The following is a 16,089-nucleotide window of genomic DNA, read 5'->3' on the forward strand; positions in this document are numbered from 1 at the left end:
GGGAGGGGACGGGGTGACAAAGGAGCGGGAGACGGAGAAGGGGCCTCGGGAGAGGAAGAGGGAGAGGGAGAGAGGGCGGGGAGAGGGAAGCGGAGAGCGGGAGGAGGGCGAGGGGTGGGGGCGGGGCGGGCGGGGAGGGCCGGGGGCGGAGCCGGCGGCGGCGGGCGCTCGGGTTGGCTGCTCGCCCCCGCCCCGCCCCCGCCCCGCCCCCGCCCCGCCCCCGCCCTCCCGGCGCGGCGGCCGCGTCGGGAAAGTACAGTAAAAAGTCCAAGTGCGGCGGCCGGCGCAGGATGGGTTCCGGCTCCTCCAGCTACCGGCCCAAGGCCATCTACCTGGACATCGATGGACGCATTCAGAAGGTAGGCGCCCGCCGCGCTCCCGCGTCCCCCGCCCCGCGCAGCCCCTGCGGCCTCGGTGCGCCGCTCCTCGGGGGCGGCGGGCGCAGGTGTCCCCGCGCGCCGTCTCCCGGGAGGGGGCCACTCGCGAGGGGGCATTTTTGCATTTCGTGTCACGGGTCTCTTTTGAAAAACCGGATCGGGCCGAGCCCTTGCGTTCCAAGGCGGTGCGTGAAGCTCCGGCGGTACGGCCCTGGGGGCGCCCGGAGCGGCGGCGGCTGCCGGCAGCCTCGGCGCGGAGCGCGGCAGTGTCCGAGCTCGCCCGTCGCCTCGGGTTGCGCCGCGCAGGTGCGGGCCCGGCCGGCGGGGCGGGTGGGGTCCGCGGCCCCGCAGGTGGGCAGCTCTGAAAGCCGAGGGGACTCCGGGCTGCTGTGGCTCCTGGGCCCCGTAGCGGGGACGGGGTGGCCCGCAGTCAGATCTGCGGTTCGTCTACCGTCCTCTTGGTGGGAAGGACTCCTCCAAATGTCCACGGTTCCTTATCCATAGGAGTCACTAGGAGTGTGGTTCGCAAAGGACCCTCTTTGTTCGTGGCCGTTCCCCTCCTAAGCCCCCTCCCTGGCTCTAGAGACCCTGGACCTCTGCTTCTGATTGGAAGACAGGGACAATGGGCGAGCTGGCTGGGGTGGGGGCGCTCTCGTGAGCTCCCCCTAAAGTCCCTGAGGAAAAGACATTATGAGGAAATTGTTCCCAGACCTCAGTTGGACATCTCAGGGTGCCAGGGCAGCTGCCCACATTTCTGTCCAAGGAAGCCCAGCAAAGGAGCCAGGAGGCACTGCCCAGCAGGGTGTGGACCTCCCGGTTCTGAGACTGCCCTCAGCTAGCTTATTCAGTAGAGTGCCGTCAACAAGCCACCTCACCCTCAGCTAACTGGGAGTGGGAGGCATCTTCAAGGACAGGTGGTCAGCCCCTTATTTCATCAGTGTGGACAGTTGGTCAAGGGCAGATACACCACGATACCCAGGTCCCTTGACTTCCAGGAATGGCACCTGCATCTACACAGGGAAGTAACAGCCTCCTTCACCCCACAGGAAGGAAGGGCCCAGCCCCAAATGCTCCGTCACACATGTGCGCACACACAGTGTATGTGCACACAGGTGCATGCGTGTGGACGTGCAGACACACACGTCCCCCAGATGAGAACTTACTGAAGATCTGCCACTTTCTGAAGAGCTGATAAGATGTGAGCAGATCAACAGTGGCAGGTCCTGCCTAAGAACTCCCCAGAGGTCCTGGAGCACCAGGTGGAAAGTGGAGGGAGGGTTCGGGAAGGGCAGGGGCGAGCCCAGGGCAGGCAGGCTAGGTGGGCACTGTGGGCAGGTAGGTTGTCCAAAGTGGGCATGCCTGAGGTGGGCGACCTCTAGGAAAGCTGCCCATAGGCAAGGCAAGTAGATGGGGAGGTGGCTTCCAGGGAGGGGACAGGGCTGTGATGGACAGCAAGTGCCTTGGCTCCCGTGAGTGGGCATTCTTGTCTGTGAAGAAGCCACCATGATTGCTGTTGTATACACTGCAAGGAGAAGTAAATGAGAGAATGTAAACAGAGCCTGGCACACTGCGAAACGGGCCTGTCTGCTCCATAAACATCTGCACCCTGCAGTGGGGAGGACACTGGCCATCTCTGTGGTCCTGCCAGTCAGTCACTGTTCTTGACCTCCTCACTGTCCTCTGCTTTTTGTCATTAGCATTGTCGGGGACTCAGGGCTGGACCTTTGGCCTCAGCTGGGAGCCAGGCCACTCTGGGTTTCTGAGCCGGTGCTGTCAAATGAAGCCTGCTCACCCACCTCACAGGCTGCACACCCAGCAGCACCCGCGGGACCTCATATGCTCAGCTGAGACACTTTCTGTGATGCTGTCCTTGACTGCAATGCCTTTTCTTAAAGTCCCAGGCACTGATGCTTCTGAAAGTTCCCAGCATGCTCTCGTTTCTCTCTCCCTTTTCCCACTCGGTTTCCTCTCCACAGTCCTAGAACACACTGATGTTGCTTCCAAGGACAGGGCATGGGGTGGGGTCCTAGGGCAGAGATGAGGGTCTGTGTTGTTTTCTGCCACAGTGGTCACCAGCCTGGTGACAGGCAAGCACAGCATGCCTGCATTACCTCTGCTCTTTGTCCTTCTCGCTATCAGTGCCTGCCCATATCAGCTTCCCCCAGACATGAGGAGATGAGAGGCAGGGACGACAGTGGGAACAGTGGCTTCCATGGGTACCGCCTGGTGAAGCGCAGAGTGGAGAGCCAGAGCTGTCGGAGGGAGACCCCTGCCTGTGGAGGTCTCGCTGGGGGATGATCCTGCTGGTGCTCCCAGGACTCGGAGGGGTCAGTGCAGCTACTCGGCAGCTCCTTCAGTGGTTCTTTAACAGGTGAAGAGAATTCCAGACACACACAGGTGGCTTGGCACCTGCCCAGGGTTATCTAGCAGGGATCAGCAACCCAGCTTGAGGGACTCTGTGCTCCATCCCCAGGGACTTTCCCTTGAGAAGCATGCAGAGGAAGCTCGTTGGTCCTCTCAAGCCCTGCATGAAGGCTGCAGGGCCCAGGAGAGCACACTCCATCCCTGGGGTCTTATTGGCACCTCCACTTACCATCTCTGTGATTTAGGTTGGTGACTTCACCTCTGAGCCTGTTTTCTCAACTGTGACGTGGGGATAAGAGTGAGCTGCCATTGTAAGGATTAAATGGGACAGGGCGAATCACCTGATGGATGAGGCACATGTCTTTACTGAGCATCTGTGTCTGAGTGCAGGGTCCATGACCGTGAAGCCACAGTGCTAGGTTAGACCCGCTGGATAGCCACCACCTTAGGACAGGCCTCCTGACCTGAGCAAGGCACTGGGCCAGCTCCTTCGTGAGCACAAATGGTCAACAGCAACAGTTGCTCTGGGCTCTCAGAGGGACACAGCAGAGCCTGGGCGGTGGGCAGAGCCCACAGCAGCACGTCATGTTGGCCTGACGGCTTGGTTTCCTTCCTCTGTGGAGGTCCGCATGGCAGGGAAGGAGCCCTTCTGAAGACCAGGCAACCATTAGGACATCCTGGATTAGTCACTGCCTGGTAGCCAGGGGCAGCCTCACATGTCCAGCATCACCTGCCCACACCTATGCCTGTTGACCCCTGCTCAGTTTGCCAGGGTGCACAGACGAGGCCTCCTTCCACCCGCATCCAGCCCCCAGGTGGGCTGTTGGAGGAGGGAGGCAGGAGCCCATGCCCAGAGTCAAGGCAACTTTGGAGTCTGCCCTCTAGAAGCCCAAGCCCTGTGCATTTGCCCAGAGGGCTTGAATTTCTTTCCTCAGCCTCCCTCACCTGGGCCCCCAGCTTCAATACCTGCTCTTTCTCTCTCGCTTGTGGAGAAAGGATGGACTCAGCTGATGTACCCGGGAATGACGGGGACACGACACTGCGCTGGGAGTAAGGGTCTCCTGCCTGATGGCACGTCGGGGCTTGGGTTTGTTGAAAGGTCACATCTGGGCAGGGCTGAACCCCTGAGCTTCCTTGGTGCCGTTGCCCTGGTGCCGTGGCTGGTCGGGGAGGTTCACACTCTGTGTGCCCCAAGCCCACCTTGCCACTCTGAGCAGCTGTGGTTTTGACCTGGCCTGGTTCTGCAGCGGGCACCAGGGTCTTGCTAGGCTGTTGGAGGTGGAGTTGTTCCCTGTCTGTCCCCCAGGAGGCCCTGGTCTCATCAGAGCTGTCTGTGGGTGAGGGAGTCTGGCCTCACAGACGTGCAGGATTCAGAGGAGGGTCGTGCTGCCCATTAGCACAAACTGACGCGACGTGCAGACAGAGATGGAAAAGGGACACAGCAACCTTGGCCAGTCTCAGTGCCAGCAAAGGAAGCACTGCCCGGTTGCCTGCAGTCCCTGGGAGGCGAGACCCTCGTCCTGGGCTTGCTGCCTCAGGTGCCCAGCATGCCCGTGGTCTCTCACAGATACTCACCAATCCCTGTTCCATCTAGTCACCAGCTCATCTGCTGCAGGTGGCCCAGCTAGCCAAACTCCAGGGGATGAGGAGGGTCTTTGACAAGGAGGGCCTAGAAGACACTGAGGGACCTCAAGCTTCCACCTGGACAGTCCCACCCAGTCCCCCGGAACACTTGCCACTACTGCTCCAGGGAAGCCCAAGCAGGAAGCTGGGCCCACAGAGACAGCAGTCCCGACTGGTGGAGGACAGGCCAGGGTTGGGCCAGAAGTGGCCTCTCAAGAGGCCTCTCAAGACAGCTGGCAGTGGGCCTCCTGCTTTGTGGTCCTGCGCCTGCACAGCTATGCTCTGAATCTTTCTGAGGACGGTGTTGTGAGAGCACACAGCTGGCCCTCGTCTGTGGGAGCGTGCAGAGTGTGCGTCCACGCCCCACACAAACCCTCTGCGGGCCTCCGTGCCCTGCACTCGGCTGCTGCATCGTTGGTGCCCTGCTGTCCATCTGGAGAAGTCTTCCAAGTCCAGGGTGCAGTGTGCTGTGTTGGCCCCACCCTGTCTGCTGTCCCCTGCCCTGGACACACAGTCCCAAAGCTGGCCACACAGCGGGAGTCTTCGCCCTGAGCAGGAGCTCAGAGAGCCTTGGAAACTGGGTCTAGAAACAGTTAAAGAAGAACCAGAGTGCTTTTGCTCTTTCAGCTTGAGATTCTCTAATTCATTTTTTAATTATGATAAACTAGACATGACATAAAAATTTATGACTTCGACCATTTTGAAGGGCATAGTTCAGGGACATCAAGCACATCCGCATGGCCGTGCAACCAGCACCACTGTCTGTCGTCTGCAGAGCTCACTCCCCAGCCCAAGTCTGCCCCAGGAAGCCTGAGTCCCCGCCCCGCTGCTGGCTGCCCCGCTGCCCTGGGAGCCTGAGGCTGCTGGAGAGGAGTGGCCTGTCTAGTGCGGCTGTCTCTCTCGCACAGTCCTCGGGGCCACCCCCATGGCAGCAGGTGCCAGGGTGCTTCCTCTGCAGGGTCAAGTAGTGTTCCGTGGAGACAGCCCACGTGAAGCTTCCACTTACAATGGAGGACTCGTGGGTCTGCCCGAAGCCCCCCAAACCTCAGTCGCTTCCATCCTGGTTTCCTCGGTGAGCGTGGGCCAGCCTGGTGCAGCCGGTCGATGTCGGGTCGCGTGAGAAGCTTCCTGGGTCCCAGGGCCCTCCCCACTCCAAGTCCCAGCTGTGTGGCTCTGCGCAGGCCACGTGGGTGAGGACGTGCGATGTGTGCTGCGGGAGGAGCCGACCGGGGGAGCAGCCACACGGTGCCTCCGTTGCCACTGTGACCTCACAGCAGGCCGTGCGGTGTTGGCTGCTCAGCTTACACCTGAGAACCTCCGTCTGCGTGTGGAGGGAGGGGGTGCCCAGGCCACAGGGTTTTGGGAGGTTAGATGCATTCAAGTTGACTGGCACTTGATTGTATGTACAGCATTGTTTGTATTTACTTATTGATCCGTGTCACGAATTCAGGGCAGCTGGGTCCTTGTGCCTGGTTGGGAGAGGTCCTGTCTCTCCAGGGTACTGAGTGGCCCTGGCGCCCTCCATCCTGCCCGCATGGCCATCTGGGGTGTGCTCTGCAGACAGCCCCCCCAGCACTCAGTCAGGACGCCTTTCCCAGGTCAGCTGCAGGTCCACCTCCTTCCCTGGTTCTCCTCACCAAACAAAAGGCCCCAGTGCCTTTCTTTGCTCCTCCCGCTGCTTTGGAGGGAGATGCTGTGGAGTGGTCCAGGGCAGTGGACCCGACCACCGTGCCGGTGGGCAGCGCAGGCAGCCGCAGGCTCTTGGGGCTTCGGGCTTCGGGTTCCAGTGTTTCCTTCTGCCCTGAGGCTCCAGGGCTGCCCTGGCACTGCAGCGGCCATGCAGGCGAGCCCTCCCTGGCCCTGGAAGGGACTGTTTGGAAATGTCCATTCCATTCCACTCGGTCTTTGCTACTTAACTGCACCCTGCCCCCTCCCGCCCCACGCCAGGTGCAGCCACAGGAGCTGCCCAGCCCGCTTGGGCCTTCTGGGAACAGTCCAAGCCCACACATGGAGTGGCCGAGGTCAGCGGGTTCAGAGTGGCAGGATGGGGTCTGGGTGGGGTGGCCGTTGCCTGCAGTGTTGATCCATTTTTGCAAGCAGGCCAGTTATGGAGTCTGGTGATTCAGACCGTCTCTCGCCTCACGGCTTCTGCCTCTGCAGAATTTTTTTTTTTTTTTTTAACTTTTATAGCCTTACAAATAACAGGAAAAGAGGCAGCGCAGTTGACATTATCATCAAGCCATCTTCAGTAATCTCTCCACCTGGAACTCATATTCGCAGTGACGGCTCACACTGGGCTCTGCGGCTGGGCAGACTGTCTCCAGCACAGTGCCAGGGTGGCTGGCGGGCACACCAAGTCCAGAGCACTGGGGTACAACCCTGGGGTGCCCCTGAGGGCTGTGTCACGGGGGCCTCGGGGGCAGGGGGGATTTGGGTGGCCACGTGTGGCCTGGAATCTCGAGGCAGCTCCCTTGCAGGCCTGGAAGGGCTCAGGCACTGTCAGCAGGAAAGCCAGAGCTCATGATGTACTCAGGTTCCGGAAGCCATGGCTGGGGGCAGCCAGGGTGCTGTTGGGGTCCTGGAGACCCATGATGTCCACCTGGGCCCACAGGATGCAGGGTCTTGGCCAGATGCCTGTTTGAATGCTGTCTCATGTCCCACGAGAGGGTGGAGCCCACAAAGCAGGGGTCGGGGGCGTGGAGTACCCTCATGGCAGAAGCGGGCTGTGGTGTGCCAGGAGGCAGGTCCAGCGCAGAGCAAGCCATGGCTGCCCAGGCAGCGGGCACAGGAGCCCGGGCTGCCTCCGCCCTGCCAGATGGACAACAGTGTGACCTGTGGAGCAGAGTCCATCCTGATGGGACATGCACACCACCCAGCACACACCACACACTCCACGCCAGTACGCGCCACCTTAACACACTAGCACACGCCACACACCATGAGCGCACACCACGCACCTCAGCACGCACCTCAGCACACCACACACGCGACACCGCACACTCATAGCACAGGACACACACGCTGCAGACACACCACGTTCACTCACACAAACACGGATGCTGCTGGCGGGTGATGCAGAGCTGATGGCGCCCCGGTCTTGCAGGGTGAAGGTGAAGAGCGTCTGCAGGACGAGGAGGCCCAGGCAGCCTTCCCTACGCGGGGCCAGGCTGGGCCTCCCAGTGCCGAAGGGCCCACCCTCCTCCTGTCCCCCCACGTGACATCCCAGGCTCCTGGGAACCAGGGACTGTGGACTGAGCCTGAGGCAGATGCAGGCTGGTGTGTGTGGCAGACGTGTGGTGCCCTGCTCCCTGCTGCCCAGCATGGCGAGGTGGGCCAGGCTCACCCCTGTCCCAGCATCTCCTGCCCAGCTGCCCGGCAGCTCCTGAGGCAGGGCCTCCCCTCTCTCCAGGCCTCTGCAGGCATCTCCACTTGTATCTGCTCTCTCAAACCCCTGGTGCCTGTGTGCCAGGCTGCCCACACCAGAGCCACAGCTCCTCAGCGGCTGCTTGTCCTTGGCATCACTGCGTGCAGCCACCCTAAGTGCCCAGCCAGTTTCTGATTCAGCCTCCATCCCAGCGATAAGCCCCTATGTGTCTCAGATGGAGGGTCAGGGAGCCCAGGAGGACACCTGGAGCCAGAGGGTCGCCCCTTCAAGGTGGCCCCGCTTCCACTTGCCCACTGAGTGCCAGGCTTGGCTTCTGGAAGAAGCAGCCAGGGGTTCAGCGGCTCCAGCCAAGTGCAGTGAGCCCCAGGCATCAGCTAAAAATAGCCAGTCCAAGAGGAGCCCTTCATGCTGAGTGCATGGGCCACGTCGCCCACGCTCGCCGTGTGACACAGGTGCCACCTGACATGGGCACATCAGTGGTACTGCACCGTTCAGCATGGCATGGGGACATGCTGCCTGCAGGTGACAGCACGTCGTGGGTGACTCCACCCCTAAAAGTGCATCGCCACCAAGCAGAAACCCTGCCTGGACAGGCCCAGGCTGGGCGTGCAGTGGCAGGGGCGACGGGGAGGCCTGCAGCCCTGCAGCCCCGGGCAGCCAGTCTTCCCTGGTCTGGCACAGGGACCAGGGTCCCCTGGCAGGAAGACCTCATTTTTCTGAGCAGTTCACGCAATAGAAAGGACAGGAAATGGGGAGGAAGAAGAGAAAGGAAGGAAAGCTCTTGGTTCCAGATTCCCATCGAAAGAAGCTTCCTGGGGCCCTGGAGCTGCCCCACAGCTGCCCCGGAGTCTCCGCCATGGGCGCCTGCCTCTTCCTCACAGCCCCCATCTCCAGGTCGCCCATGCCAGAGCCCCTGGTTCCTCTGACTCCACTGCTCACTTTGTCCCAACACACTGCCACTGACCACGGACCTCTGTCCATCCTGCCACTGACCTCTGTCCACCCCTTCCTCATCCCTGCTTTGGGTTGAACTGTGGCACCTGAAAAGCAGATGGTGTGGCTCTTGCCCTAGCCCTACCCTCTGGGGAAAGAGGTCTTTGCAGACATGGTCACCTGAGGGCCAGGCCTTCTGAAGTAGGGTGGGCCTTCCTCCCTCCCCGGGAGTCCCAGGAAGAGGGCAATTAGCACAGGACCCAAGACAGATCAGAAAGAGGCATGTGAAGACAGAGGCAGGGAATGGGGGGCGTGGGCAGCCCAGGGTGCCCACAGCGCCAGCACCTGGGAAGGAGTGTGCTTCCCTGTAGCCTCAGAACCGCTGGCCCGCCCCAGCCTCCATTTCAGACTCCTGGCCTCCAGAGCTGGAGAATAAATTTCGTTCATGCCACCAGTTTGTAGTGATTTGTCCCACACAGCTGTCGTGTGCCACCACAGTCTGGCCTTCCCAGGGTCTAGTCCAGCTCTTCAGGGACCCTCCCAACTGCCCTTGGTACCTCTGTATCCCCACCAGCGCCCCCTTCCTGAGTGAGCTCCCTGCAGGCCCCCTGCCCATGCTGCCCGGGACTCCCACGGGCCCAGGCAAGCTCTGACTGGCAGCTGACTCTGCCTGGCCAGCCTGGCACTGCCCGCCTTTGTCCCCGACCTCAAGCTGTCTCTCACCATCGCTGCCCTGTAGCTGCTTCCCCCAGCCGTGGCACCCACTTGAATGTCCACTCCCAGGAAGCCCTGTGTGTGGACAGATGTCGCCACATGCCACCCTGGCCTTGTCCACCAGTCCTGGAGCTGGGGCCATGTCTCCCCTCCACCCTGCACCTGCCGTGGACAGCGGGTTGGTGGATTCCTAGCCCACCTCGGGAGAGAGGCTCTCAGCTCAGCCTGGGGACTCTCCAGTCTGCATCCCCTGCTCACCTCAGGACACCTCAGTCTCAGGCCTGCCCCGAGAGCACTTCCTGTGAGGCCAGGCTGGGGGGCCTGTTGCCCTGGGGCTGTGGACCGAGGACTCCCGCCTCCAGGGCTGCACGTGGGCCCGGTGAGGAGCATGCTGGGGACTCGGGCTCTGAGGCCTAGAGAGGACTCTCAAAGGAGGGAGTGGGTTGAGGTGGTGTCCTCCTGCTACACACTCTCCCTGTCATTCGACTGGCCTTTCTCCTTCCCTGGAGGGTCCCAGCTGGAGCCAGAGCGTTTCTGCAACCCCTTCCCAAGGTGAGGAATAGGGGACTGGCAGCTGGTCTCTCCTACCCACCCTGAGACTGAGGAGGGGGCTATGGGTTCCGTGGCCCAGGGTGTAGAGCAGGTTCCAGAAAGTGCCAAGGATCGGCCTGGAATCGAGTGGTCTCAGCCGCCGAGGTCTGGGCCCACCCTGCTCTCGTCAGCCTGGGCTGTGGAACAGGATCCACAGGCCTGGGACTACAGCACGGGGTGATTCACTCATGTCCTGCAGCCTACAGTCCCAGGTCAGGGTGTCCCAGGGCTGGTCTCCCCTGGGGCCTCTCCTTGGCTTGCGGAAGGCATCTCTCCTGTGTCCTCACGTGGTCATCCTGAGTGCGTGTGTGTGTCCTGATGTCCTCTTCTTGTAAGGACATGCTCATGTCGGATCAGGGCCACTCTGGTGACCCCATTTTTACCTTAGACGCCCCTGTAAAGACTCCCTCTCTGAACAGTACCAAGTGCTGGGGTCAGGAGCACAGTGTGGATTTATGGGGGCACCCGTCAGGCCCCAACACCCCCTCTGAGAAGTGGAACACTCCCTCGCCCTTCCCTGCTTCCAGCTTCTGCGACCGTGAAGTGACAGAGCAGGAGGAAAGGCTATCCATGTCACCAAGGCCTGAAAGGTTGTGTCCCCAAGGCCCCTGTCTGTGACAGCTGCCCCTGCATGTCCCCCTTGACCTGTTGGGCATCTGCCCCCACCCCCTCCCCATACAGCCTGGGCCTGTCCATCCTCTCTGCCCAGCAGAGGTCAGGGGTGGGGAAGCTGCAAACACGTAGCAGGTTCTTCAGGGAGACGGGCCACATGACCACTGCCGTGCCAGCGAGGAGGTTGGACGGGGTCCCCGCGTTCTGAGCAGGCCACAGCCTATCCCTTCAGACACCAAATCTAAAGAACCACGGAGACCAGTTGCTGAATCCCAAGGGGGAATGCACAGGACGCCGTCCCTGCACCTACCAGCCTCCACCGGAGGCAAGCACAGGACCACCCAGCAGCACTGTCCTCCTGGTTCGCCGTGGACAGAGCAGCTTTTTAGGGGGACTTAAAATTATATTTGAGGGTGACATGAAGAAGAATATGAAAGCATGTTCCCTCCCGGCTGCCAGCCCTGCATGCTGCCACCTCGCAACCAGTAGAGTGGCACTGTGTGTTGCTGCCGTGACGTGGAAGGACCAGCTCCCAGCCACCACCAGCTACTCCCACGGAGGTGACAGCCCCGAGACACAAAGGACTGAGGAAGAAAAGGCAGGAGACCCCTTGCTGCTCAGGCTTGTCCCAGGCTGTCTCCGCTCACACAAGTTCTGGGTCTGGGGTTTTATGCAGGTTCAGACCCTGGCAGGTGTCTCACGAAGGTCAGGCACCTGCCCCGCTCCAGGGGCCTCCCTGACAACACCTCCCCAGATCCTCTGGCTTGACCAGTCCTCCATCCACCCGACATGTGGCCAGGCCCCCTGCAGCTCAGCTCCCTACTGGCCCCTCAGGACATGCAGGACACTTGCTTTTTGCTGAACGAATAGCCCCTCCCTTGCTGCAATTCTGGAGAGCCCCTCCCCACTTCATGCTCATCTGGAAGTCTGGATGAGGAGATGATGATGTCTGCTTTCTGTGCTAATCAGCTGTGACAAAATGCCTGAGACGACCAACTTGTAAAGAGGAGGAGTTTGTATCTGGGCTATTTTAGAGGTTTTGGTCCCTGGGCTGTTGGCCCTGTTGATTTGGACCTGTGGTGAGGCAGAGCATCATGGCAGGAGCACGTGTCCTGTGCACACCAGGAAGACCAGGAAGCAGAAGGGGGCGGGGCTCCAAATACCCTTCTAGGGCACACCCCAGACCCGCAAGGCCCGCCTACCAAAGGTCCCCCTCCCATGCCCCCAGGGCCATGGGCCAGGCCTTGAGCACCTGAGTCTTGGGGGACATTTCAAACTATAGCACGTGCCACGATGTCCTCCTCTGGGTCCTGGTTGGGAAGAGGGTCCCCAGAAGTCTCTGCTCTGACCTGCTCCACCCACCTCCCAGGGGCCTCCTCTTTTCACCCTTGCCCAGCTACACGTGTGCCGCCTTGAAGCCCCGCCTGCAGGGCTGCCACCCAGAGCCCCAGCACTTCTCTGATCCACCCCCACCCAGGATGCCACGGAGCCCAGGAGGCTCTGGTTAAGTTAATCCGAAGAGCAGGGACCGGAGAGTGAAGCCCCTCTCCACTGGTATGGCAGAGGGTCAGGTGGATTGCCACCAGAGAAGCCTCCAGAAGTGCCCAGGATTGTTCTTTGTGCCCTCCCCCTGCGTTTTCCATCCCGTGATCCTTTATTCATGACAGTGGAGACTGGCCTCAGTCATCAGAAGGGGAAAAACAGGAGCAGAACCCCAGAGAAGTGACAGGCGCAATGAGTGGGTTAGCCATGACGGATGGGCTCCTGCCGCAGAGGCGGCTCTGCGCAGGCGGGGGGGAAATGGGCCCTGAAGTCTCGCAGCCCTGGGAGAGCCGTGGGGGTGGACGGTCTGATAGCTGCGCCTGCCCTGGGGGGGAAGTACCCACGGGTGCCAGAACCCTCCACCCACCACCCTGCCCTGAGCCAGGACCCTGCAGCCCTCAGGGAAGGACTGAGACTGGCTTCCTGTAGGCCGCCCTCCCTGGCCCTCCTGGGGCTGGCTCCCATTGTAGGGCGCTCCGAGCCTCATCCAGCTTCAGGGACTCCGTCACCTCAGCAAAGATCCCCACCCGCTTAGAGGGCAGGTCCCAGCAGCTCTTGCAACGTGGTCATGTTGATTCTCAGTGTCCCTGGGCCCTCGTGGAGGCATCAGCAGGGCTGCGCCCCTGGAGGCTCAGGGAGAACCTCCCCAGCCTCCCCAGCCTCCCCAGCTTAGAGGGCTGTGCCCCTCCAGCTTCGCCGGCCAGCACTTCCAACTCATTGTCTGCTCCGACGTCACTTCCCCTTCCCTCCTGTGTCCAATCTCCCTCCGCCTCCCTCATAATGGACACTTGTGATTACATTTAGGGCTCACCTAAATAATCCAGGATTATCTCCCTCAAAGTCCTTCACTAGTTCCATCTGCAGAGACTTTGCTACTAGGGCACTGTCCACGGGGTTCGGGGCTGGGCCTGGGGGGTCTGGGGCTGGGAGCATTGTTCCACTGCTGCAGGAGGTGCAGATCCCCTCCTGGCCCCAGCCTGCCCCTGGCTGCTGCCCGAGGCTGGCCTCACCGCACGCAGGACCCTTGCTTTCTTCTCCATCCTGGTTCCACCTGCTCCTGTGTCCTGCCCCACTCGGGGCCTCCCTCTTCTGCACCGCGGCTCCCTTTCTGTGTTTACGGCTGGCATGGCTGCCTTCCCTCGCTGCCTGCCAACATTGCACTGAACTCCTCACGGCCTGCTCAGCAAACCTGTCTCTCAAGTCCTCCCCCTTAGACTTTCGTGGAAGGTCTCTCGGGTGCCAGACCCCAGAGAAGAGCCCAGGAACCAGCAGTCTGCCGCTAGAATCCAGCAGTGCCACCTGCTGGTGCGTGTTCTCGGGCCTCAGTTTCCCCTTCCGGAAGATGGGGCCCGTGGCTGCCCACCGACATTCACATAGTGCTTTCCACTTGTGACGTCTCCCGAGTGTTTTGGAGAGGCTTCTAGTCTCAGCCCCAGCCACACAGCTAAGGAGAGGCAGAGCCGAGAGCAGGAAGTGGCCTTCAGGCCCTGTTCAGGGGTGACTTGGCCTCTGCCCTGGGGAGGGGCAGGAGGCCCTGTACAGGATGTCAGGGGTGCTGCGCCCACACAGCCCCACCCTGGGGTGAGGAAGGGGGTTCAGAGACTTGCCCAGGGCCAAGACTTTGTCCAGAGAAAGCCTGGACCCGTCTTTGAATCCCAGTTGAGGACCTCTTCCACCAGCTGGTTCGGGGTGTGCTGGGGTTTGGACAAGTGTCTCTGAAGGCCCGCGTGCTCAGGGCTTGGTGACCAGCCATGGCACTGCTGGGGAGTGTGGAGCCTTTAAGAAGTGGAGCCTGGGGAGGCCCTTGGCCACTGGGGACAGGCCTGGGAAACGTTGGGACTCCAGCCCCTCCTCTCTCTCCCTTTCACTTCCAGCCACAAAGTGAGCAGCCTGCTCCACCCACCCTCTGCCATGATGAGCTGCCTCCCGCAGACTCAAAGGCACCGGGGCCACTGATCATGGACTGACACCTGGGAAACTTGGAGCCAGCCTTCCTGTTCCCACATCTCAGGTGTGGCAAGCCAGCTTGCTCAGCGGGCTCACTGAATGTCTCTTCCCCCTCATGGTGACCGTCGAGCTGTGCCGGGGCAGCAAGGGTGGGGTTCAGAGCTCTCCCTTCCATCTGCCTAAAATCGCTCCTTCCACCACCTGGGGAGGCTTTGGACGCATGCCCTGCGTCACCCGTGCATCCGCCTGGCCAGTCTTCCTCCTCTCAGGAGGTTTGTCCCAGCAGGTTGCAGCTCTTCAGCCTTTGTGCCCACTGCAGCCCTCTGGACGCTGGTGCCTGCCTGTCCTGCTCCTCCCCACCCCTGTGGTGAGGCCTTACTAACTCCAGGAGCCTTACCACCCACAGAGTCGCAGCGTGTCCGCCTTTAAGAGGTACTTTAGGGATCAAAGGTAACGTGCTTCAACAAATAAGCAGCAAGCAAAGGAAAGAGGACCCCCATCTGTTCAGCCAGGACCCTAACGAGGCCCGCAGGCCACCTGTGCTGGTGTCTCCTGATTCTTTCAACACCTTTTCTTGTCATTTACTTCCTAAAGAGCACGTGTTATCTTTGATCCTTAAAACATGCCTCAAAGGTGTGTGTGTAGATAGGTGAATGTTATGCAGTCTGAGACATGATGAGGGACGGTCCCCTTCTCCCTGTGTACTGATCACATTGTGGTTATCTTAGACAAGGGTAAAGAAAAATAATGTAATGCTTACATTTTAGAGACCCACACTGAAATGCAGATGCAGTTATATAATTAATGTCTAGAGTAGCTTAAAACTCTCCCCCTAGGAGCGAGGCAGGGGACTGGACAAGAGGGGAGGCTTGGTGCTGAGCTGCGTGCTGGTCCGACTGCCACACCGTCCTCCTGCTTCTGTGGGGCCAAGCATTTCCTGTAGTACCGAGGCTCTTTCTTTAAAGATGGTGTCATGGGCATATAATAACAAGTGGAAAATTGTGTTATTATTTTTATATTCTTTTTCAAACACAATGATCAGAAGGATATTTCCTACTTTGGAAAGGACTATGAAGCCTAATGCAGATTTTATTTTACCAAAAAAAAAGGTGTGATTGCCTGAGTTAATTGTAGCCCATTCTGAACAGGACATTATGGATGGATGGATCATAGATAGACTGTGGTGTTTTCTTTAATGAACATGTACTTTTGGAGGGTGTCAAAAAAAAAAAAAACAATAGAATGTGGAATTTTGATTATGGTCTCTTTTGAGTTTTTTTTTTTTTTATATTAAAGAGTCTCAATTCTCAGATGCTGAATATCCAATGGAAAATTTGCCTTTAACCCCTCCAAAAATGGAAATTTTGAACCCACCATTGGGTTGGAGTTTGGCCATCCCTGAGGGTGGGTCTGGCCAGTCCTCACTCCTGGGCCAAAGTGTGAGATCGATCCAGGAGCCGGTCTGAACTGCTCTGACTGCTTTGGGAACAGATGAAGCCTCACAGAAGTCCACAGAAGCTTCTGTAAAAACTTGGTAGCTCATAAGAGCTATAGAAGATGGATGACAGTCTATGATAGGCAAACTAGGGATCCGAATTGGCTTAGTCTCCTTGAGGGAGGAGGAACTGAATCCGTATTCATTCCAATGCAGCCAAGAATATCCCTAACTTGAGAACATGCATATTCTCAGACAGAAGGCGCACATTCCGCTTCTGGGGAGTGACCAGAGCAGAGGCCAGGAGGCCATCGCCACTCCTTCCAGATGGCAGCCGAGTCTGATCTCAGGTGCAAGGGCGTCCCCGACACCTTGGGCTCAGGGCCGGGGAGTCCGGGTTTGCATCAGGATCCCGACGCCTTGGGCTCAGGACCAGGGAGTCCGGGTTTGCATCAGGATCCCGACGCCTTGGGCTCAGGGCCGGGGGAGTCCGGGTTTGCATCAGGATCCCGACGCCTTGGGCTCAGGGCCGGGGGAGTCCGGGTTTGCATCAGCATCCCAACGCC

The 16,089-nt window shown here is 59.8% G+C and overlaps 1 protein-coding gene across 5 annotated transcripts in view; it reads left to right on the plus strand.

The window, feature by feature from the left end:
• The first annotated feature begins 209 nt into the window (after nt 1-209).
• The window catches only part of Pde9a (phosphodiesterase 9A), an 84,078-nt gene continuing 68,198 nt past the window's right edge, over nt 210-16,089 (plus strand). For 4 of the 5 annotated variants that reach the window (XM_047563607.1, XM_047563609.1, XM_047563611.1 and 1 more), the window contains exon 1: nt 211-359. In XM_047563607.1, coding sequence (XP_047419563.1) covers nt 291-359 — 69 coding nt within the window. In that variant the 5' untranslated portion in view covers nt 211-290. Of the gene's footprint in view, nt 360-16,089 lie in introns of all 5 variants that reach the window. The other variant, XM_047563608.1, reaches the window with a different exon arrangement.

The sequence above is a fragment of the Sciurus carolinensis genome, chromosome 9 (assembly GCF_902686445.1).
Source record: "Sciurus carolinensis chromosome 9, mSciCar1.2, whole genome shotgun sequence".
Lineage (NCBI taxonomy): Eukaryota > Metazoa > Chordata > Mammalia > Rodentia > Sciuridae > Sciurus > Sciurus carolinensis.